This window comes from Neovison vison, chromosome 8 (genome assembly GCF_020171115.1).
Source record: "Neovison vison isolate M4711 chromosome 8, ASM_NN_V1, whole genome shotgun sequence".
Classification (NCBI taxonomy): domain Eukaryota; kingdom Metazoa; phylum Chordata; class Mammalia; order Carnivora; family Mustelidae; genus Neogale; species Neogale vison.
The window spans coordinates 111,851,961-111,875,545 of record NC_058098.1 but is presented as its reverse complement, the minus strand read 5'-3'; the positions used below and the strand labels follow the sequence as shown (position 1 = coordinate 111,875,545).

At 42.2% G+C, this 23,585-nt stretch overlaps 1 protein-coding gene across 7 annotated transcripts in view; it reads right to left on the bottom strand.

Moving 5' to 3' along the window:
* SLC8A1 (solute carrier family 8 member A1) overlaps positions 1–23,585 on the bottom strand; it is a 330,601-nt gene that overhangs the window by 19,465 nt on the left and 287,551 nt on the right. For all 7 annotated transcript variants that reach the window (XM_044261685.1, XM_044261688.1, XM_044261682.1 and 4 more), the window contains one exon: positions 9,699–9,974. In XM_044261685.1, coding sequence (XP_044117620.1) covers positions 9,699–9,974 — 276 coding nt within the window. The remainder of the gene's footprint in view (positions 1–9,698; positions 9,975–23,585) is intronic.

The following is a 23,585-nucleotide window of genomic DNA, read 5'->3' as shown; positions in this document are numbered from 1 at the left end:
GTGGAGCTTCCTGTTGGGCATGCCACAAGCTGAATTCTCATGGACCCCCTACGAGGGGACCACATGGTCAACATCTTGGTCCCCCTCCAGCCTCGTGCTCCCTGCCCACTATTCACGCAGTCCTGCCCTGGAGACAAATCCAGGATTGTAACTGCCAGCAAAAAATCCAAAAGTACTAAACACAAATTCTTCTTTAGGGCCATAAGAATAAAGGATACGAATCGTTTTGAAATGGGTGTTTCCCAGGTTTTTACAAGATGCTTTGGGTCTGCTGCTTGGAGTCTACTGCCCAGTGTTTTTTCAGTTTCGGATAACAGGCTGTTCGTGTGCGTGTGCCATTTATGGAGCAAATCTTGTGAAATCTAGTATTCAGCCTTCCTTTGTTTTGCTCTGTCCTTATGTTTGCTTTTGTGAGCTGCTTTCTACTGCTATGACATCACCTATTCGTAAGATAGTGTGCTGAAACATACGGAGCATTTTACCTCCAGCTCTCTGGTCCCCGGCATGAGGCTGAGATAAGGTCCTAGGGAAAGCCTAGGATTAGTGCTGCGTGGTGCTGCGCTCTGGCTGTGTCCCTGGGTGGCTCTGCCTCTTGGCCGGACTACGATCAGAGGGCCTGCTTTCAGCAGTGCTGACCTTTCTTGGTGGCAAAGAAACTGCTTATTAGGGTATCTGGAAATGAAATACACCTGCCCTTTAGGATCCTCTTGGGGGAACAGACGTTAAAGCCGTGGGGAAATCATGATGCAGAGTAAAGCAATTCTGTTTTCATTCCCATTTAAGCTGATGTGAAATGTTAATCATCCAATTAAAAATGTATACACACTGTAGCTACGGCACTTCCTCTCCAGCCTGTGGCTGAGTTGAAACGCCAGTGTTCAGAGGATTAAGTTCAGAGAGGATACAGTTGCAGGAAACAGGAACGCAACTGGGAATGTCCATCTCACCAGGATTCCTTACATAGGACCATAATGAAGCCAGGCTGCGAATTTACTTGGTTTGCTATTTTCACTTGCTGTGATGTAGCTAAGTACCAGTAGGCCTAAACCCACGTATCAGTCCAATGAAGTAGAAAAGCAAAGAGAGGTGGCTCAGCCAGTTAGGTGGCTGCCTTAGGGGTCCTGGGATTGAGCCCCACATGGGGCTCCTTGCTCAGCGGGGAGCCTGCTTCTCCCTCTCCCTGCCTACCTGCTGCTCCCCCTGCTTGTGCTCTTTCTCTCTGTGTCAGATAAATAAAATCTTTTTTTTTTTTTTTTTTAAAGAAAAGAGATCTAACTTTTTTTTTTTTTGGAGCAGCAGTCATATGCGAGGCCCTGTGCTGGGTACTTGGTTAAAGTGCTCTCGTGTCATCCTCACTACAACTCTGAGACAGATTTTCATGTCCCTGTTATTCAGGTTCAGGAACTAAGGCTGATAGGAGGTGAGCAGTTTGCCTCTAGGTGTCATACATCTTAGAAGCGGCGTGGGTGTGTTCGAACTCATGTCCGTCCGACTGTAAAGCGCGTGTGCTTTTATACCTCCTGGTGGATGGATCTCCATGAACACTGTACTAAGAAGATTTCGCATAATCTTTCTGATATTGAGAGAGTTAACGAGTTCGTCTGTGAGCCCAGAAATGAGAACACTGTCTCAAGCAGGATGGAGGGAGAGGAAATAATGGCATCCGTCAGATTCCTTGTGGTTCTCCTGGGTGGATCAGATGGATGTGACACTTCCGAATGGCTGAATACAATTTCCTCTGAGAAGAATATTTGATTTGTGTGGGGTGCTGTGTTTCCTTCTGGCCCTATCTCTTTTGCTCAGTAAGGGGTAGGCTGAGTGTGTGTAGGGATAGACGCCTTGGACATTTATCTCTAGTGATCCTACTCCTGGGCTCCTACTTCTTTCTGCTCAGAGACTTAGAAGACTAGGCTTGATTTCCAGAATGGTCAGTAAGTCTTTGCAGAACATGACTGCTGGAAGAACATCCCCAATATGTCTTTCTTGGGTCCTACTGACCCCAGTGGCTGGCCAGCCTTGTATCATAGGAATCTTGGTCTTGGTGCAGAATGACTAGACCTCCTCTTGTGGTCACTTCCATTAGCAATGCATGGCAATGCTCATGCGGATTACCTTGGATTTTTCTTTTTTTTCTTTTTTTTTGCCAGCTAGGTCAGAGCTGAACCGATTTAAAAGGGCTTCCAATGGTCTTAGTGTTTAAATTTTTATGTGTAAGAAATGCTAACTGTTTATGGGTATAGAAATAGGCCTTTACCGTTTCTGAAATTTTTGGAAGCATGTATTCTACTAGGTGTTTTCCATGCCAAAGAGAATAATGATAGTGCCTGGCCCCAAAGAGCTTGAGTATAATCCTGCTGTATGCTTTAAAAATGGAAAATACTAAATGGAAGCAAAGAGAGAAGTAATTTTCCCCAAATTATAAGGTATGTGAGGAAGAATGTATAGAATGCTTACTTTAAAAAAAGCGAAGTCAAGGTGGAATGAGAGTGGTCGAGTACAGATTATAATAGAGACACGATTTGTCATTGATTGAAACTTGAACTGGATATGAGCAAATCATTTATTCTCTTGAGCCTTAATTTCCTAGTTAACTAAGGACTTTGGTGCTTATTCTCTTCATGCAATAAAGTGACTTTTAGACAGGGCCACCACTATATACATCCATGGGTGTGGTACCCTGTATATACCCAGGAGTATCATTTAGATTATGGTGATCCCTTCAGATTGCCATATACAACGTGTAAAACCATACATGTTACTTTAGGATCTCCTGGAAATAGAGCAGCAAGATATAATAAATTGCAATGTACTATTGCAATTTTTAGTAATGATATAGTATATGATATAGTATTGTAATTTTTTGAGTTATTATAGGTTGGGAAACTAAAACCCAAAACATGTTAACCATCCATAGTGATTCTTTTTTCTGCAAAACAAATAGTGTTTTCTAGTACAATATTAAAGAGGTAAAAAATAAAACTCATTTTTAGGAGAAGGGTTTAAGGAACAAAAACTAAATAAGTAAACCTCAGGGGGAGACAAAATCACTTCCTATCACTTAATGATATAACCTAAATAATATAACAGATCATGTAAATACAGTGCGCATGCCTAGCACACGGTGGAGTGATGTAAATATTTTAAAATTTCCACCTCTGCTCATAAAACTTATCCTACTCATTCTCGTTTCTGATGGTTTCGATTCCTTTTGACGTTTTGAGAGTCGATGTCAGTGTAATTATTTCCTGGATTAATACCAATTTTCAGCTGACAAAGTGCTCTGAGGTCCATAGTGCTTAATCCTCTCATCAACTCTGCTTAATACATGCCTGTTTTACAGGCAAGAAAACCAGGGCTGAGTCAAAAAATCAATTTGAGTCATACAATGAATAATGGTTGGAAGTCCAGCATTCCTGGATTGAGCTCTAATGCTCCCATCCCTGTGTCCCCTCAGTTTACTGTCATTGATACTGGGCTAAGAGAATGTAGGGAATAGCTAGGATAACCAGGTTTTGTCAAATTCTTCCTATGATAGTTAGAAATCTGGAAGTAATGTAACTTTAAAATAGTACACAGTTTCTCTCTTATTTTTAACAAAAGTTTCTATATACAGAATGGGAAAAAATGCCTAAAATCATCTATTTTCTTTCTCTTCATGACTTAAAATTTCTACAGTGAAATAATTCCTACTTAACAAAACTTAAAGGATATTTAAAACACTGGAAATGAACAGAAAATCTAACAATGCCAGAGGCGAAGAAACAGCTCTATGATACCCAATTTTTAAAGTGTTGTGGTCCTAGCAGTAAACAACTCATAATTGGAAATTATAGGGGGTAGTAGGCAAGATTCAGGCACAAGCCTTATCAAGATGTATGGAGAAAGAGCAAGGCAGAACTGAGTGAAGTAAAAATATTCCCAACTCCTTAACATCTAAGAGATTTCTCTGTAATTAAGGAAGGATGCTTGCTTCTACTTGACTCTAGTAGAGCAACCGATGAAAGGAAAATCATGTTTTGAACATGATATAGAAGCTGGGATATCTTGACCCAATATACCCAGTATTAGCCAAGTAAATAATTGTAAGCTAAAAAGGTGTACGATACAGATAAAGCCTACTACAAAAATGGCTGGGTTCTAACCATTTTTGGATTAATTTCTTGTTGGATTAATTTCTCTTGAATTCTGACCCTGTGTTCTATAGGAACAATCTGATGTAAGATAGTTATGGACCCCAGTCAGGCTACTGCAAAATGCCTAATTAGCACTACACAGAGTGTATCAAAAGTTTTAAAAGTATTGGCCTGATTTCGGGATCTTAAAAGCAGGGAGGATAGCAGAGAAAAGAATGAAGAAGGGACAACCTATCTCACTCCTCATCACACTTTCCAGCATAGCCAAATTGTGAAGGAGGAGACTCCATGCTCTGAAGTTACACATGCCCTTCTTACCCCAGTAACCTACCCAGATATATTCCTCAAGAATAAGTCACACTACAAAAGTATGTTCGGCACATCTCCCTCAATCATAACTTTAATCCTTTTTTGTCTCTAGGTGTTAAGAAAGCCATCTGATTTAAGTAATTCATTCTGATGCGTAAATGACTGATGTGTGCATTCATTTATAGACGAAGCACATCTGCACAAACACACAAGCACATGGGCATATACAATTCCATTACTTTTGTATTTGCTAGGCATGATTTTAGAAGCCAAAGATAATGAGAGATTGAAAGGGCAGGGTTTTTCCATGAAGCTTACATTTCAGTGGGGAGAGGTAGACAATAACATTCAAAACCAAATGCAATGTCCAGAGAGTAATAAAGACTCTATAGAAAATAAGGTGATGGGGCATATGGGTGGCTCAGTAGGTTAAAGCCTCTGCCTTCAGCTCAGGTCATGATCCCAGGGTCCTGGGATTGAGCCCGCATCAAGCTCTCTGCTCAGCAGGGAGCCTGCTTCCTCCTCTCTCTGCCTGCCTCTCTGCCTACTTGTGATCTCTGTCTGTCAAATAAATAAATAAAATCTTAAAAAAAAAAAAAAGAAAAGAAGGTGATATAAGATGCTTCACATTGGTGGTTAGGAAAGGTCTCTCTGATGAAGTGATTTTTAAGATGAGATATACTTGAAGACAAAGAACCAGTCTTGTGTAAATGAAGGGAAAGGGCATTTTAGACAGTGAGTGCAACCTTGAGAAAGGAGTGAACCTGGGACATGGAGGACAGTAAACAAGCCAGTGGGGCTCAAGAACAGTGGGGAAGGGGGAAAACAGAATGGAAAGACAGTCAGGGGCCAAATCACATAGGTCTTTGTAAGCCAGGGGGATACTTTGTCCTGTGTAAGGAGCCCACAGAAGATTGTAGGCAGAAATGCAGTCTGATTTGCATCTTAAAACAATCCTTAGCAGAAGCATGGAGACAGAGAGGAGGCCTCTGCAGGGATCCAAGAGAACGGCCTACCAGGACTTGGTGGTGGAGAGAGAGCTAAATGGGTCTTGTCAAGATGCACTGTAGAGGTAAGATCTGTAGGAGTTATGAATGTCTTGACTGTGCGGATGAAGAAAAAGGAATCAAGGACACTGTTGATATGTTACTGATGATGATGATGATGATGATGATCAGTGTGATCATACTGTTTTAGATGATGATACTGTTTTCCAGAAAAAAGGCAAGATCTGGAAGGAACAGGTTTGGTTGAAGGATAAGGCCGTGGGTAGTGGAAATAAGCAGTTCTACTTTGCGCATGGTGATTTGGAGCCCCACATTACACATCCAGCATCAATATAGGGAGGGCAATTAACATGTGAATCTAGAACTCCAGAAACACGAGGCTGGGATAAACATCTGGTAATCATTAGCGTGTTGGTGGCATTTAAGCCACGAAGACTGATGTGACGGGCCAGGCTTCCAGATGGGGAAGAGAGGAGAGCTGGAGACCATACTCTACTTACTCCAACATTTAAAGGTAGAAGAAGACCATTCAGGAAGCCCCTCTTCTCCAGACAAGGAGTTCTGCAGAGGGTGATTCAGGAAAAGTAGGCTCTTGCTCTCTCATTCTCTCTTTTTTTTTTTAAAGATTTGATTTAAAAAAAAAAAAAAAAAACTGAGCCTCAGGACCAATGCCCTTTAGTGGTAAGCTGTGAGTGAAAAGAATTAGTCTCTTTTCTACCTGTAGAAACTGGGCTTTGTCATCTGGGAATAATAGTTTTTTTTTTTTTTTTGAGGAGTCAGGAGAGGTAATAAAGCACTGCTGTGAATCATCAGGGTTCAAGAAAAAAGTCAGAAATATTATGTTTGTTCAGCATCTTGTTCAATCTGCACAGCTTTTTTGGGGGGGTGTCTGTTTATATAGATATGATTATGAGATCACCTGTGACTACACTGTGCGGAAAACATGCTGCACAGCTCACACCACAGCAAATTACAGGAATTCTCTTGGTTACAGAGCAAAGAAATCTGTTTCCCAATGGGAAGAGTTTATGGCGGTGAAGGGAAACCATTTTGACAGCTAATGTTTCTGTTGTATTCTCCCCCAACAGGTTTTCTTACCCCTTGATGCCCCTACCTGGATTCTGAGCTGGTTTTAAGTGGCAGAACAAATGAGGTTTGTACACGAAGGTTTAGTGTAATCCACATTTCATTTTATAGGAAAAAAAAATTAACGATATGGTATGGCAGCCACACTTTTCAAGAGAGTTTAATACAAGAGAGGAACAGAGCTACTTTGGAAGACTAGTATACAAGAAAAGGAGTCTGTTTTGAGGTATTGAGATGAGGAGCAGGGAATTTTTAAAAATGTATATTTTTAGAAACAAGGATTTATGTAGTAAAAGCCTTTTTTTTTTTATCATTTGGCAAACAAAGATGCGTTTGGTAGGACCAACGGCTGACTTTCCGGAGAGGTAGGTTGATTTTGAGTAATTCTGATGAGAGACCTAATTTTGCTTTTATTAGCATAATTTGCACATATTCTCCTCAAGGGTTAAACCCAGGGCCAGAAGAGTGTGCAAACCTGGGTACCATTTGATACAGTAATTTAAGCCTTAGGGAGAGTAGCCTCCAAAACATATTTCTATGGTAACCTGAAATAGAGTGATGGCTAACTGTTTTGTTTAGTTCCTTTGGGTGTATATGTTATCTAAACAAAACAACTCAATATGAACATTTTAAGGCTTTCCTCCTGCTTGTTAAATTTCTGGGTATTTTCAGAAAAAAAAAAAAATCAAAATAAAGACCAAAATTGGGAACTGCTAGAAACAGCTGGTGTCGAGAGATCAGCAGTCAACTGGAAGACTTCGCATAGTTCTACTCACTAAGGCAGTCGTACAAGGACCCCCTAGGTCCCCTGAGTCCTCCGTTAACTCACTGACACCAGAACCTTGTCAGGACCCTTGAGGTGGATCAGTTGGATAACACCACGGGCAGAGGCTCACCACTCTACATCTGGACAGGTTCCTTCTGGTTACTCAAGGATCAAATATCAGATCTACACTGGTCAGATCACCCTCAGCAATTCATAAATAATACCAAAAGCTGTTGTTTTAATCCAACTCCTTCTACTTTTTAAGTGCTTTACTAGATGCATCATTTATAGGTGTTTTCTCCAGTCCTTGTCACGACTCTGCAAGTTCAGTATGGTTATCCCTATTTTACAAGCAAAGAAAGGGTCAGAGACACTGACGTGATAAATATCTGAGTGCAGAAGAACAACTAGTGAATTCCAACAAAGAGATAAATATGTGATTTAAAGTGCACTTGTTGGGACACCTGGGTGGCTCAGTTGGTTGGACGACTGCCTTCGGCTCAGGGCGTGATCCTGGAGTCCCGGGATCGAGTCCCGCATCAGGCTCCCAGCTCCATGGGGAGTCTGCTTCGCTCTCTGACCTTCTCCTCGCTCGTGCTCTCTCTCACTGTCTCTCTCTCTCAAATAAATAAATAAAATCTTAAAAAAAAAAAAATAAAGTGCACTTGTTTTCAGCATCAAAACCAAAAGCCAGGGTTACCTGGATGTCTGTCAGGATGTCAACTAGAACTTTGGTGACAGTAGGCTCTGATGTGCACCAGAATCACCTGTGAGCTTAAAACACACATGTCTGGGCCCTTCCTCTAGATCTTCTGACTCTAAAGGTTGATGGTGGGTTTTTAATTAACAAGTGACTTTAATAAGGTCACTGGGTACAATGATTATCTATAAAATTTAATTGTATTCCAACAAATAAATAAAAAATGACACATAACATAGACAATCATAATAGCACCCAAAGTCCTCAAATACTTAGAAATAATCTATCAAAAGATGTGATACAAAGCATTCCTGACTATAAAACACTGACAGAAATGAAAATCCTAAATAAATGCAATTAAAACAACTATGTTTATGGATTGTTAAGATGTCCTTTTTTTAACAAGTTCCCAGGTAATTCTGATGCTCACCAAAATTTGAAAATTACTGCTGTCAAGTTCATGTTTGGGAGGATGATTTCTTAGAAGTCTGGGCAAATATAATGAACTACGCTTGTAGACTATTAGAAGACTTTAGCTTGTAAGGAATGCACAAAAAGACATCCACAAAATGTGTACTTGGCCTGCTTGGTTTGGCTGGGATTACTTTTGCTCTGTCCTGATGAACGTCTATTTTTTTTTTAATTTACATTAACTTTTGAGTAATTTTTAATTTTTTTAATTTACATTAACTTTTAAAATTTTTAAAAGTTAATTAGGAAGATGTGGTCCATATACACTATGGAGTATTATGCCTCCATCAGAAAGGATGAATACCCAACTTTTGTAGCAACATGGACGGGACTGGAAGAGATTATGCTGAGTGAAATCAGTCAAGCAGAGAGAGTCAATTATCATATGGTTTCACTTATTTGTGGAGCATAACAAATAGCATGGAGGACAAGGGGCGTTAGAGAGGAGTAGGGAATTTGGGTAAATTGGAAGGGGAGGTGAACCATGAGAGACTGTGGACTCTGAAAAACAGTCTGAGGGGTTTGAAGTGGCGGGGGGGTGGGAGGTTGGGGTACCAGGTGGTGGGTATTATAGAGGGCACGGCTTGCATGGAGCACTGGGTGTGGTGAAAAAATAATGAATACTGTTTTTCTGAAAATAAATAAATTGGAAAAAAAAAGTTAATTTAATTTAACTTTTAAATTCAACTTTTTTAACTTTTAAATTAACTTTTAAAAGTTAATTTAATTTTAAAACTTTTTAAAAGTTAATTTACATTAACTTTAAAAATTTACATTAACTTTTGGGTCAGGAGAATATGGTACCAGGTCTTCAGGATGTATTTATTTCAGTTACCCAACCAATACAGTTTCATGGAAATGACCCAATGTTAGTAACTATATAAAAGACAGATCTTGTGCTTAAGGATGACTCATAATTTTGTGTTTTTGAAAGTGCTAACTGTAACGGGGAGCTGATCTATCGATCTCGCTGTCAAACCAGTCTGTGCTCTCTAGGCAGTCCCTGTGGGACTGCTTTCCTGTCATCACGATGAAACTGACCAGCCTTCTAACCTTGAAAACTGCCGTGACAGTCTACTGGCGGGGACAGTATTTATACCTCTGGGCTCTCGCCTTTTCTAGGCCTGTTTGTTATCACAGTCCTTGAAACTATGAGAAAGAAAAGGTCAAGAAGGTGAATGGGCTGCCACGTCTGGGGGAAATCATACACGAAACGTATTCTCTACCTGGTACCGAAGTGCCAAGCGCGACGAACACCACTGCAGTCACAGAATCTTTCAGGCCGATGGTGCATCCGAAGTGGGAAGCCAGGTCTCCGATGAACGCCGTCAGGAGGCCGATCATGAGGATGGAGACAATGAAACAGGCCCAGCCGTTCCAGTATTCTGTAGGGGGCACGAAGGCGAAGAGGACCTTCCAGAACACGGTCAGAAAATGCATCACGTAATCGAAACAGGAGGGCAGCTTCTCCTCGCCACATTCGTCATCATCGTCGTCTTCCCCTGGAGGGAGGAGAAGCACATACCATCGCAATCCGGGCTCAGTGGTGTCTTCCTTTCTCCAACTCCCTCCTTCCTAGACCTCGTCATCCCTCCCTTCTGAGTAAGCAGGAGGCCATTAGAGGTGATTGAAGCTTAGGGTTCAATCATAAGCTCAGAGTCAGTCATAATTAACCAATTAATCATTAAGCTACTGACATACCCCATCACTGTGGCTGATGGGTCAATGGCAGAAACTTAAGCTCCTACCCAGTTCTGGTTATATGCAATCAACACATGCTTTCGACAGTCCTATCCTCTCCAGTGAAAGTTGTCATTTTAGGGACATGAACAGGATTTCTTCCAAAAGACTGGGAAGCCCTGTGCCAGGGTCAGAAAGAACCCTCTTTTGATAAAAGAGAATGATGACAGAGTTCTCCTAACCAAGGTTGTTCCAGCTTGGAGCCAGGCTCTGTGGATTCATGGTTAAATACTCAGCTACAGGACTGTGTTCGACAGGCCCTCAGTCATAGCCCTGGGCCCCACATATGTCTTCAGCTTCATCTCTTGCAATTACTTCAAACTCAAAACTCATCTGAGCCAATGGAAATTATCTGCACTTTTTTCAAACTATAAGTACTCTCTCCTACTTTTGTCTTTTAGAACCAAATGTGTTTGGCATGTCCTAATCCCTCCCCCCTTCTCCCTCTCCACTGATCCTTTAAAACTCACTTCCTTTGTGAAACCTCGGACAGCCCCTTTGTCCTCCCACCAGAGCTGGAAATTCCTCCTTAGAGCTTCCCTACCTAGCCTTCTGACACTTGGGACACTAGATCAGTGGTTTTCAGACTATGGTCCCTGGACCAGAAGTATCAGCCTCACCAGGGAACTTGTTGGAAAAGCAAATTCCCGGCTATACTGAATCAGAAACTGGAGGACTGGGGTTAGAGTAGAGGGGAAGTGGCATAGGTGATTCTTGAGAAACAACCTCTCTCTAGACTAGTCAGTCACCCAAACCCTTTCCTCACAGTTAACTGTGAGCCCAGCAAGGGCAGGAATTCGTTCATTTTTGTGTCCCTAGTGTTCTGTCCCATCTCCAACATGTGGGATAAGCTGGCTAAGGGCTTGTTAAATGAATTAATGCACGCAGGAACCTCTGCTGACTTTATAGAACTGCCTAATTACATAATATATATACATGTACACACAACTCAGTTCTGCCAATTACATCATATAATTGGTGCATAAAGAAAGGCACCGAGCTTACTACTTAAAGGGACCAGGAAATCAATAGCAATATTCTAAAACAGAGACTTCATTTATAATGGGATATAATCCCCACTCACATGATTTTAAAATTGGGATACTGAATGTCAGCTCTTCTCGGAGTGGTGGCAAACATAAATTCACGTGTTTTGTGCCATTTTGGAAAGAATCCCTCAAGGACTTTTTTTTTTTTTTTTTTTTTAAATTTATTTGACAGAGATCACAAGTAGGCAGAGAGGCAGGCAGAGAGAGAGAGGGAGAAGCAGGCTCCCCACTGAGTAGAGAGCCCAATTTGGGGCTCGATCCCAGGACCCTGGGATCATGACCTGAGCCAAAGGCAGAGGCTTAACCCACTGAGCCACCCAGGCGTCCCCAGCCCTCGAGGACTTTGTTCATCTCCCCCCTCGGCCCCAAACCTTGTCAACAGGGATCTACTTTCCTTTGTCCAACTGATGCCGTTGGCAGCAGGTGAGGCTGTCAGACTTTCCAGCTGACTGTGTGACCTGAGATTACCAGCAAGGAGCAAATACGTGAGTTCTCTGTGAGGTACTCAGTGGTGAGGCCATCTGGTACACATCATTCCTGGGAAAACCCTTAAGGCAGAGGACCTTGGAGGAAACCGTGCCTCTTGCAAAACACGAAAAAGGAATGTCTCCGTTTGTCACTGGTCATGTCACAGGAAGAGAGACGAGGCCATGGCTCGCTCTTCCGTGAGCACGTGGTCAGAATTATTATGCAAGCAAACTCTGGGGATCTGTGGAGAAAACAGTTTTCCCCTTTCAGGTTTTGGACCGTCTCCAGCGAAGTGTTGGGAGGAAGCTCCCAGCAGATGAACAGAGTCACCTTTGGAGACTCGGGAAGGAAGGAACTCAAGTCAGGCCAGCTAGTAGGGAAGTGTATGACTCACTAGAGTAAGACAGCATTGTTGACCATGTTCAAGTGGCTGATGGCGGCCCTGCGACAGAAGTGGCTCTGATGCCTGGGTGATCTATGAAGGCAAATCACAACTGAAGCCATGTGAATTTCAGTCAATACACTTGTATCCGAGAAAACACAGTTTTAGAGCAACCAACCCCAAGAGCCACCCAGGCTTTACCAAGTAAGGCAAGCACTTAAGCTACAGCCAATCAAATAATTTCCTTGCTTTACTTCGGCATCCTCTGCAAAAGCCTTTCCCCTCCCTGCGGTCGGCGGTGTCCCTAAACCATGTAGGCTGGACTCTGCCTGATTTGAATATATATTTGCTCAAATAAACCCTTAAAATTTTAATGTGCCTCCACTTCCCTTTTAATCACTGCTTCCTATAGTGCCATGCTATATGGTTACATATTCCTAATATCTTGCCTGAAAACAAAAGATGATTTTAGATAAAAGCACATGTTATGGGCTAAATTATCTCTGCATCACAAAGAGGGAAGAGTTGCTCACACCCTACAAAAACTCAGGGAAAGCACTAGACTTTATGGCTATATTCACTTTGTAGATGATCCTTCTAAGTTCCTATATTCTGTATTTTTGGACATTTTGTAACTACATAGGGTATATGATTAAAACAATTTGGGAAACACTGAATTTTAACCACTTATGGAAACAGATCATTCTGCCTCTAATTCTATAAAATTACTTAATTTGGGCTGAGACTCATAGTATGAAGATTAGCCAGAAAGCAAATAGTGAAGCTTCTCAGAAGAAATGACACTTATAAATCGAGAGTAGACATTATATTTGTCTTCAAGATGGAAATAATAACACCTTTCCCATGAGAGATGCACAAGGGAATAATTAGATCATCTCTTCCAAGTGAGGGTATTTCAAGATAATGATGAGCATGGTAGTTAGCGTTATTGTCTTCCACTTAGTATTCTACTGTGTTTCCTTGTTATTACTTAATTGGTTAGTCAACATGCTGGGTCCTGAGGTTACAGTATAGGCTTTTAGAAACAAAATTGAATCTTGCCCTCTGGAATTATCTTCATGATCTATATGTGTGCAATGCAAAATAAGTGTGTGTGTGTATATGCGTGCGTACATGCGTGTACATGCACATGCACACACATGCACAAAAAGGGGCAGAGAGACAAATTTCCTTCGGTAGGTTTCCAGCATTACAAGGTATCTGAAATATTGTAGCACTTATGTCTGGAATGGGACGTCCATCTGTTTTATTACATTTGAAAGTAGAAATGGCTTCCTATCCTCTTCCCTGGGATCACACTGTTCTTCATAAATTTTAATCTCCAACTCAGATGCCCTTTAAATATTAAAAATGGCTGCAGACTGCCCTGTACGATGCACAATTACGTTGTCTTGGAGAGGGAAAAAGAAATAGGATGTCCATCCACCACCACCAGGGCTATATTTAAAAGTTTGGTCCTTGCAAAGAACAGTGGAAAATTAAAAATGAAACACCTGGAGCATCTTTTATGTGATGGCAAAGAGAGTAATCTGCCAGTATGTGCGCCCGCTCAGGCTTACTGGAGGCCATGTAATACTTTCAAGTCCCTCCTCTGCATTAGTAAAGGAGCAGGCAGTTTGGGGGGGGGCAGTTTCCTTTTATAGGATCCTAAGCGAAGGATCTTCTTATCGCACAATCCTTCTTTTCAGCTTTATGGATTCCCTTAATGGAAAGATAACAAGCTGCATTCGATTAATCCTTCCCATGGCCCTTCAAATGGTTTCCTTGAGACAGGTTGGACTTCCTAAATATAACTACAAAAGTAGCCAAATCATTAAAACAGAAGAGAATGCATCACTTCAACTGCTGACCTAACAGAACTTGGGTGGACCCCACCCTGGAACATGAGAACAAAATCAGCATCAGCACAACTGATCAGGGGAACCCAGGGCTGGACACCTGCAGGTAACTGAGCATCTAATGTAGACCAGGTGTTGGTGCGTGTCCCTGCAGAGGTGCTCAGGGTTTCCCTTCAGGGAGCGCTTTGACAGTCGGCGAAAGATGCCACTGGGGTGCAGTGGACACTTAGGTCAGAAGACTTACCACAATTTCTAGTTCTCAGAGCTTGTCTGGGAGCGGGACTTGAACTTCCTGAACCTCAGCTCCTCATCTGTCAACTGAGTTTCCTAACTTCCACATTAGAGAGCTGTTGTGAGGACCGGAAGAGGACATGTGAAAGTCTTTTGTAAAACTGTGAACCCCTTACAGACATCTGTGCCATAGTCCATCACTGTTAATTGTCAGAAGGCAGGCAGCAAATCAATGTGATCTGAGTATCCTGATTTCACAGAATCTATATTCTGTTTGAATGAGTCATCATCACCACTGCTTCCCCAAGCTGCTTGATTTTAAGAAAAGAAAGGGAGAAAGGAACGGAGGGAGGGAGCACAACAGGGTGTTTCCTAAGCGATAGGCACTAAACTAAACTTTTTCACATACCTGATCTTATTTAATCCTTACAATAATGCTGCAAGGTAAGCATTATGAATCCCATTGTGCATAGGAAAAACCTAAAGTTCGGAGAGTTTATGTGACTTTCTAAAATAATCAGAGTTGGTAAGTGACTGAGTTGGGATTTGGCTTAACAGCCCAGGGAACATTTTGTTACACATGATGTCTTGTTGAAGCAAGTTGAGCATAACATCATTCACATCTTGATTCAAAGTTGCATTTGAGAATACTCTTAATGCCTAGTGCTATGTAGATAAAATGTTCCCTTGTTTAGGAATTTGAAAACACTGATGCACCATGTTTGGTTTGTAATTTATTTTCTAGATATGAAACATTTTTGGTAGAGTCAGCCATATATAATCTTTCTCAAGACCTTGGGGACCAACTAAACACAGAAAAGAATAAACAAATGGAGGGCATCATGGTTGTGACCATTTTGCAATCTCTACTTGAGTAGAACAAGTTCTTGTTTCCATTTCTAACTGACAAAGGTCAACCATGTAGTTTTTGAATCAAACACCCTGGTTTATATCTAGCTCTTCACTCTAGAATTTGGGAAACTGAACTACATTGAGGAAGGCAGTTTGGGGAATAGCATGCTGCTATGAACCTAAGGAAGGGTCTGGCTTTCAATTATTTTTAGGTCTTCACTCTAGAATTTGGGAAACTGAACTACATTGAGGAAGGCAGTTTGGGGAATAGCATGCTGCTATGAACCTAAGGAAGGGTCTGGCTTTCAATTATTTTTAGGTATTTACCTATGATTAGTCCATTTTTTTTTATTTTATAAGAGTATCCTCCAACTAAGGAAATAATGAGAATGATCAGATGCTTTCCAGGAGTATGACAGATGGATATAGAATGACATCTGCCAGTCACACTGTTATCCATATGATCTGAGCCCAGCAAGTGTTACTCAACAGCCCCATGTAATGTACAAATCAGTTAACTGTGAAGCTAGATCACCACACTGGTTTTCTCCATTCAACACATGTTGTTTTGAGCCTAATTTCTTTATGAAATATTACTCCTTTTTTTTTCCAAGTGGGGTTGATTTGATTTTGTGTCTCTTTAGTTTCTGAGCACAAAGATTTGTTGCCTTGAAACAAATTAACAAGCTTACCTGATTGAATGGGCTTTCTCCTCCATAGCTATCGCCTTTTTTTTTTTTTTTTTTTTTGGCAACCTGATACAAAGTAATTACCAGAAGATTTCTTCTTTTCAGTTGTAGATTTCCATTTCTCTTTGCTTTCAAAGCTTCTGACAGCATTAGAGATGTTTAAGATGAAAGAAACCTTAGCAATCTGCAAATTCACCCCTCCTCATTTTAAGAGGAAACATGACAAATTGTGATTTGATTGAATTTTTTGTTCTCTTGCTTTCTAGTGTCTCTCCCTCCCTCTCTTCCCCCATCTGATACATGAGGGCTTGAGTTAAACCCTGTCTTGCTCACTCAGGGATCTAAAAACTTTTCTCTCCATTTCCCCTTCTATGTGCTTCTATCTTACTTCTAGTGAGAAAACATTTATTCATCTCTTCCCACTCATAACAGTTTCTATTTGCCACTAAATTCAGTAATGCAAAGATTCATCCCCAAACAAGAATTTACCTCTTGTTCTGGATTTTGGAGAAGAGCTGTAAACATTTTCCTGTAACCTAATAGTTGGGAAGTACTTACGTATATATTCTCTTGTGAAAAGTAGATGGTATCGGCAATTTTTCCACCAGCCATATTGCAAGATAATTCATTATCAAGACAGATCTCAAAACACAATTTACTCAGATTCCTAAATCTGTGCATTGTCAAAGCACAGAAGAAAAGAATGCAGGCATTTGCTTTTATCAAATGAAACATGTGGGTATTGGAAAATACTTGGACTTAAAGCTTTGGGAGGGTTTCAGAGCTTGATAAGGTCAACTCTCTGCATTCCTTTAAAATCTGCCTACCGAATGGTCACCTGTGCCAAACCTCAGAGTCTTAGCTATTAGAGAGTTCGCGATCTCACAACCCAAGTTTTAGTGGCTCTAGCTGTTAGGTTCTATTCATTTGCCCAGACCCCATAGGACCAGAGGCCAATGGAAAAGGTCTAGTCTTGCTCTGCATGCCATTCCTCCAGGCAGCTGAAGCTGGATACTCCCATTTCAACATCAATCCTTGCTCCACATTCCTTCATCAGGCTGGCCATGCTCCTCTGAGCGCTAAGTCATAGAATCATAGAATATGATGTGTGGTGCTGAGGGTAACTTTAAGAGACACCTAACTCACCTGCATCGGGGAAGGTCTTTTGCCTTTTGCATTCTGGACACTATTCCCTTTCATTAATGTACACATTGGGCTTTTGGTAGCCACCTCACAAACAGCCCTACCTATAACTTATACCTGTAAATCAACCACTCTTTCAATGCCATTTCTAGCTCCTGTCTTCCATTTCTTACACTAGTGTAATTGACTTCTGGGGACACAATTTTCTTTTTTTAAGATTTATTTATTTATTTGGGGGGGGCAGGAGGAACAGAGGGAGAGGGAGACAGAATCTTAAGTAGACTCTGCACAGAGCACCTAGCCTGATGTGGGGCTTGATCTCATGACCCTGAGATCATGACCTAAGCTGAAACCAAGAGCAGGATGCTTAACCAATTGTGCCACCCAGGTGCCCCGCAACCATACAATGTTCAGTTTGTGCTTATTCTCTTTAAGATAAGTGACTCCTTACTGTCTTCAGTACAGTAAAACTGGTATTAGAATACCAGTAATTGATATCATGCCAGCTCTTTCTAAGAACTTTCCTTCTTAAAGCTTTCTTTGAAATGTATTTGGAATGTGGAGAAGTCCCTGAGAAGCTAGTTGTCCTTGGGGAGGGTGTGAGGCTCACTGTTGGTCTCTAGTCTTACTGCTCGAGTCCCTGCAGGCGGAGGCCTGCGAGCAAGCCTCGGGGTACGCTGAGAGGTCCTTCTTCACCAGCTAGTGGGGATGTGAATTGGTGTGGACACTCAGAGTCTAGAATACAGTGTGCCTGTATGCCCACATCTAAGTGTATGTAGTTTACTCCTGGATACTTGACTGGTCTCTAATTCTATGTCCCAAGGTAAATAAATGCATTGGATAGCAACACCACTATGCACGAAATGTGAGCTCAAGATTGCTGTAGATTTGTGACTTGGACTGCTGGCCTGCTCTGGGAGGGAGAGGACACCTACATAGACCTTGTTAATCATCCCCATCCCCAGTTCCAAGCCAGAGACAGGTATGGGCTGCTCTGCTCTATAGGATCAGTGCTGGTTTCAGTCCATATGTTGGGGGACTAGGGGCCTGGGATACACGACAGTGAGAGAAGGGACAGAAGAAGGCGATTCACTCTCTGTGAATAACACCTCACCTTGTCTGAAACAGATGAATGAACAGAATCCTCACCAGCTCAGGCCGTTACGGACCTTGTTAGGATGGTTGACCCAAGAGATATCTAACGTGTCAGAAATATTTCTCAGCAAATGTGGCCAGTGTCAAAATTGAAAAACAACCCACGAAGGAGTTCCTGTTCCATGTAAGTTTGATTCTAGCAAAACGAATCAGTTTAAAGCTGAAAACCGACAGTGTAGCTTGCCTCCTTCTCTGCTTAAAGAGTTCCTCTACGTGAACTGAGTGTTCCTAAATGATCCTAGGTTCACGTAACTAGGATTTCATGTGGTTTTGCCCCAAGCTTTGTTTTTGTAAAATAACTCCATATCAGGCTAAATACCTTGAAATTCAGTGTACTCTTACCCATTATTGGTTGTAGGATTAACAAGAATTCCAGGCTCCTGCAGTAGGGAAGCAGGCTCCCCACAGACGTGAGCACCTAAGGAATAAACTTTGGACAAGAACTGACACTCAGCAAGTCTAGATGCCTCCTGCTAGTTTTGTTGGTTTAGTTACAGTGGGTGGTTTGTGAGCACACCAGGTTCTAAGATCGGCCGGAGGGCTCTGATAACACTTTGTAAATATCAGCAGCTGCGTCTGAATTAGCCTCCTAGAGTGTAGGCAGTGGAGCTTTGGAGGAACTGTTTGGGCAGCAATAACCCTGTAATTTTCAACAAACAGCTCAATGTTATGTTCTAGGAAAACGCTGAAATTTATATAAGGTTAGATGTGTACCAAAACCTGCCCCACATGCAGAGCAGCACAGGGACCCATCCAGATTCCCGTAAGATGCTGCTGTGATTAAGCTAAGAGGTCAGGTTCCCTTTCCGAGTGCCTACCTTCATGCACGTGGGTAAATATATACATCCCACCTAATCTCCATCCTCCAACAACCCGCTCAAGTAGGTATTACTTTCTCCATTTTAAAAGTGAAACCAAGTCTCGAAGAGTTTAAGTGATGTGCTTATGAGAGCTAAAACTCTTCCCACCACTTCGCTAAAATTACTTGACCCACTGTTGCCAGAGGAAAAAATTCTCTGTGGTTTGTCCAGCAGAAATCTGTTCTGATAAAAATCTAAGCTCATTTGGCATTGTTTTATGAAAAGTTTAATTAGAAAATAACCACCCCCCACCTTTTTTTTTTTGAGAAAGAGAGAGACAGAAAACGTGTGTGGTGGGGGGTGGAGGGGCAAAGGAAGAGAGAGAATATCAAGCAGACCCAATGCTGAGAGCATGGAGCCAAATTTCGGGGCTCGATCTCTCAACCCTGAGATCATAAGCTGAGTCAGATGCTCAAGTGACTGTGCCATCCAGGTGCCCCCAATAATGATCCTTCTTAAAATAATCCTCTGCATATATCATTTTTATAAAAGGTGTGTTTATTTTAGCAAGAGAGCGCATGCGTAAGGGAGGGGCAGAGAGAGAGGGAGAGAGAGGATCTCCAGAAGACAGCCCTCTGACTGTGGAGCCCCATGTGGGGCTCAATCCCTCAACTCTGAGATCATGACCCTGAGATCATGACCTGAGCCGAAATCAAGAGTCGGACGCCTAACCGACTGAAGGACCCAGGCTCCCCTGCGTAGATCACGTGCAAAACACTGAATGCTCTTTCAGGGAATGAATGGATGGCTCTAGTTTCTGCTTTCTCAGGAGTCTGATTTTCCTTTCATCTTTGGCAAAATCCTTTATGGGTGGTTTATATTGGCCCCGTTGAGAAGTGGGATCCTTTTCATCCTGGTGGCTAACGTCTATCTCTCTGCAGAGCCTACAAAAGGAGTCCAGCTGCTCCCCACCCCCAGTACCCCTGCTCCTTGCCTGCCTTCCTGGCCTCAGGATCTCTTGATGAGACTTTGTTCTGACCGTGACGTTTGTGAGTTGATGTACTGGCCAAGTGGCAGTGTTAGTTGAGTCTTTAAGATTTTAATCGTGGCTTTGGTTTCCACAATCCGGAGCGATTGCAGGGACACAGCATCCCTCATATGCCCACCTGGGTTCCCTTCTCTCTGTTTTGATTTCCGCCCCTAGTAAAGAGGCCGCCGCTGACAACAAAGGGACCTCAGCGATTTCCATGTTCTTGGACACTTCACAGATTCTCTGTGTGCTTTGTCTCCTGGAAACTGAGGGGAGCCATTACTAACTCCTCAGTGCTGATGAAAAGATAAATGAGCTTTTTAAGAGAGGTTATGTGCCGATATGTAGTACAGTCTGCTTTGGACAGAGGATTAGCTCGTTCATACAGAGCATCTCCGTTCCCTCATGGCTCATGTACACTTTTCTTAGGGGGCAGGTTGGCTACTGTAGACGGTTGACCATCAAGTCCGTCTGCCAGTAGCTTTTGCATCTCTCATAAACAATAACCTCAAATGGAGCTGTTGGGATGGTTTTCTTCCATACAAATCATCATAAAACTGTCTCTTTCACTCTCATCATCTGTATGTTTACGGTCTATTTTTCTTAGCTGGTTAAAGCATGCAACAATGTTATTAAGTTTATAGGTCGGAAGTCTAAAAATATTTGAAGCCACTGTTTTGTACTGCAAGCCTAGGCTGAACCCCTCACCTGGACCAGTATCTGCCATAAATCTTTAAAGGGAGTGGAGTGGTTGGAAGAATGGCTTTATTTGTACCATTTATTTTTTTTCAGTGAATATTTAGTAATAATTTATTTGTCGGGCACAGTTCTAGGCATTGGAAATGCAGACAGCTAATACTCCATAGAACTTCCATTCTGTCCAGGAGAGATAGACAGAAATCCAGTAAAACAAATGAACAAACACGGTGATTTCAGATACTGCTATGGGCTATGAAGACAGAGAAGTCAAGTAGCGTGCTCGTGCAAGGGGGAGGTTGAAAAACTCTGAAGAGGTGACTTGTGAGCTGAGACCTTAATGGTGAGAAAATCCACACAGAGGGAAAGCCTTCCTTGCGTTGGGGCTGGGTAGGGATGGGCAGCTTGTGCAAAGGCCCTGAGGCAAGAGCATAATGTGAAGAATAAGAATAAGCCTATGGTTTACAGGCATTAAACTCTGGGAGGCACACCTGTGACAAGATGGAAGGAGGATTGAGCTTGGAATCAGAACATGTAGGTTGGGGTCTGAATCCCAGTTTCTGTTTCCCCATGTTGTCAATGGGTTCATGAATGCCTACTGCACAGGGTGGCTGTGAGGCTTGTGTGATCAGGAAACTGTCCACCAAAGGTGAGACCATTCACTCATCAGTGCTGCTAAGTCATTGGCTCAGGAAAGTTTTGGTCTTTGCTCAGGGGTCCTTAGCTGAGATCAGGGGACAGGCATCGATGGGATACCTGCTAAGGTGCTGGTTCTACAAATGCTAACTGGAAAAGAAAAATGAGAGCGATGCCGTAAAGCGTGGGAAGAACCCAGGATTCTAAAACAGGTCCTGTGTGGCCTTGGAACAGACACGTTCCCTCTCCGGTTCTCAGTTTCTTTATCAAAATAAGGGGAAGCTGGAAGAGGTGATCACTGAACTCTTGCTTTGCTCTGCGCTGGATTCTGGTCTAAGATGCTCTAAGAGGACATAAGACACAATCCCCAGTCAGATGTGTTCAGGCAACCGCAAGGCAGGGGAACGAATGGGATCGGGGGTCAGGAGGGTTGCGTCAAAGCCTGTTGGTTCAGATAAGTGCCTCTTGGTTGCAAGAATCAGAATGACAAGGTCTTTATCAAGAGAGCAGACTGTGAACAGCAAGAATTAATGCTGCAAATCACTCTGAAGGAGGCTCCCCTCTGCCTTTGGGGTGTGTGTGTGCAGTGGGGGGTGGCTGTGTTTCCTCCTCTTTCCACCTCTTTGGTTTAGGCTAACATGTTACCACCACTGAAAACAGCATACAAAGGGATCCCCCGGGGACAGAAAGCATTCCCCCTCCCCATGCCTCCAGCTCTGATTTGTAAGCAGCCGCTGACACTGTGTTCAGGGAACAGCAGCGATGCCAGCAGAAGGGCTACTGCATCTGGTGGGGCTCATTGTTTGCAGAGCTGAGCGGCTGCCTCTCCCCACAAAAGCCGCATCCCAGACGTTACTCCAGGCTTACAAAGAAGAGCGGCTGAATCATCCTGGAGCCCTTCGGGACTGTGTTTTCCTCAAGAGTTTGTAATAAGCAATTTAAGAGGAAAACAGCTCAACAAGCCAATAATCTTTTCAGAAATGCCCGCTAAAGCCTATCCAAGGGCCAGAAGAGGATAGTTGGGTTCTCCTGGCCTTTTGTACTCCCACCTCCCGGTGTCGCGGGCTGCTTCCTTTGGAAACAGAGCTGAAGCTCCCTGATCAATATGGTATCCTGCTGCGACTGACGTTTTCACATTGAGAGTTTACACTCTAGTGTTGCCTTGCCTCCCTACCAGCACAGCCCCCAGTGGTGTTCTCTCTGTAACTTACTCTAATCCTTTCCTCCTCATGCCTTCTGCTTCTCCTCCTTCTCTGTTAGCAACATGATTATCAGCTAAATACCAGGAAGATTTCACTAAGAAAACAGATAGGCAAGGCCACTGCTCAATAGATATTTGCAGATCCAGTTTTCACATACAAAAATAGTATTTTATCGGTACGAATACATGCATCTGAGTATGTATATGGCTAGTGTATATGTATGTATTATATATGAATTGGTTATACATGTGAATTACACATGTCTGGAACTTTTTGGAAACATGGCATATGTCTGTGTGAGAGTATGCATTTATACAGATTTTCTTCTAGATCAGACATAGCTGCATGACATAGTGAAAACAGGCTTTTAATCCAGTTAAGTGTGGATTGAAAAACATTGACTGACACATAAATTCATTCATTCTTTGCCCACAAATACTTGTCATTGCTAACACTGCCCTAAGTGCTGGGGAATCACGGTTAACAGCACAGATTTGCTGTTATTTAAAACAAAAAAGGATTTTAATTTAGATTCTTAAACTTCTTAGAGGACTTGAGCAGATATGTACCTACTACTAGAGCATAACGTACTTTAAGATCCAGCAGGACACAAATGTCTGACAAAAGCAGAAATAAAGGACACTTTCAGGCATCTGAATTGAGTGAATTCTGACCACTTGAGGAAAAAGAATTGAGTAAACTTTCTGATGGCCAAAGCTATCATATATACTTATGATTTTCTAATTGCAGAAGTGATAAAAATAATATGCTGGAAAAACTTTTAACTACAGTAGGAATTTATCATGTTTTCTTTATAGAGAGTGACATCATGAATAATTACTCTAGCTCTAAGGAAAGATAAAATTATAGTTTTCAAATATTATATTTTAGGGGCACTTGGGTGGCTCAATGGGTTAAGCCTTTGCCTTTGGCTCCGGTCATGATCTCAGAGTCCTGGGATCAAGCCCAGAATCAGGCTCTCTGCCTAGCAGGGATCCTGCTTCCCCCCCGCCCCCCCGCCACCCGCCCGCCACGCCTGCTGCTCTGCCTACTTGCGATCTCTGTCTGTCAAATAAAAATATTTTTTAAAATATTATATTTTAAAGATAAAAATTAAAACTGTAACTGAATTATCATCCAGTGAAGGCAGTTTTGAAAAGGGCTCTGAAAAAAAGTTAAAG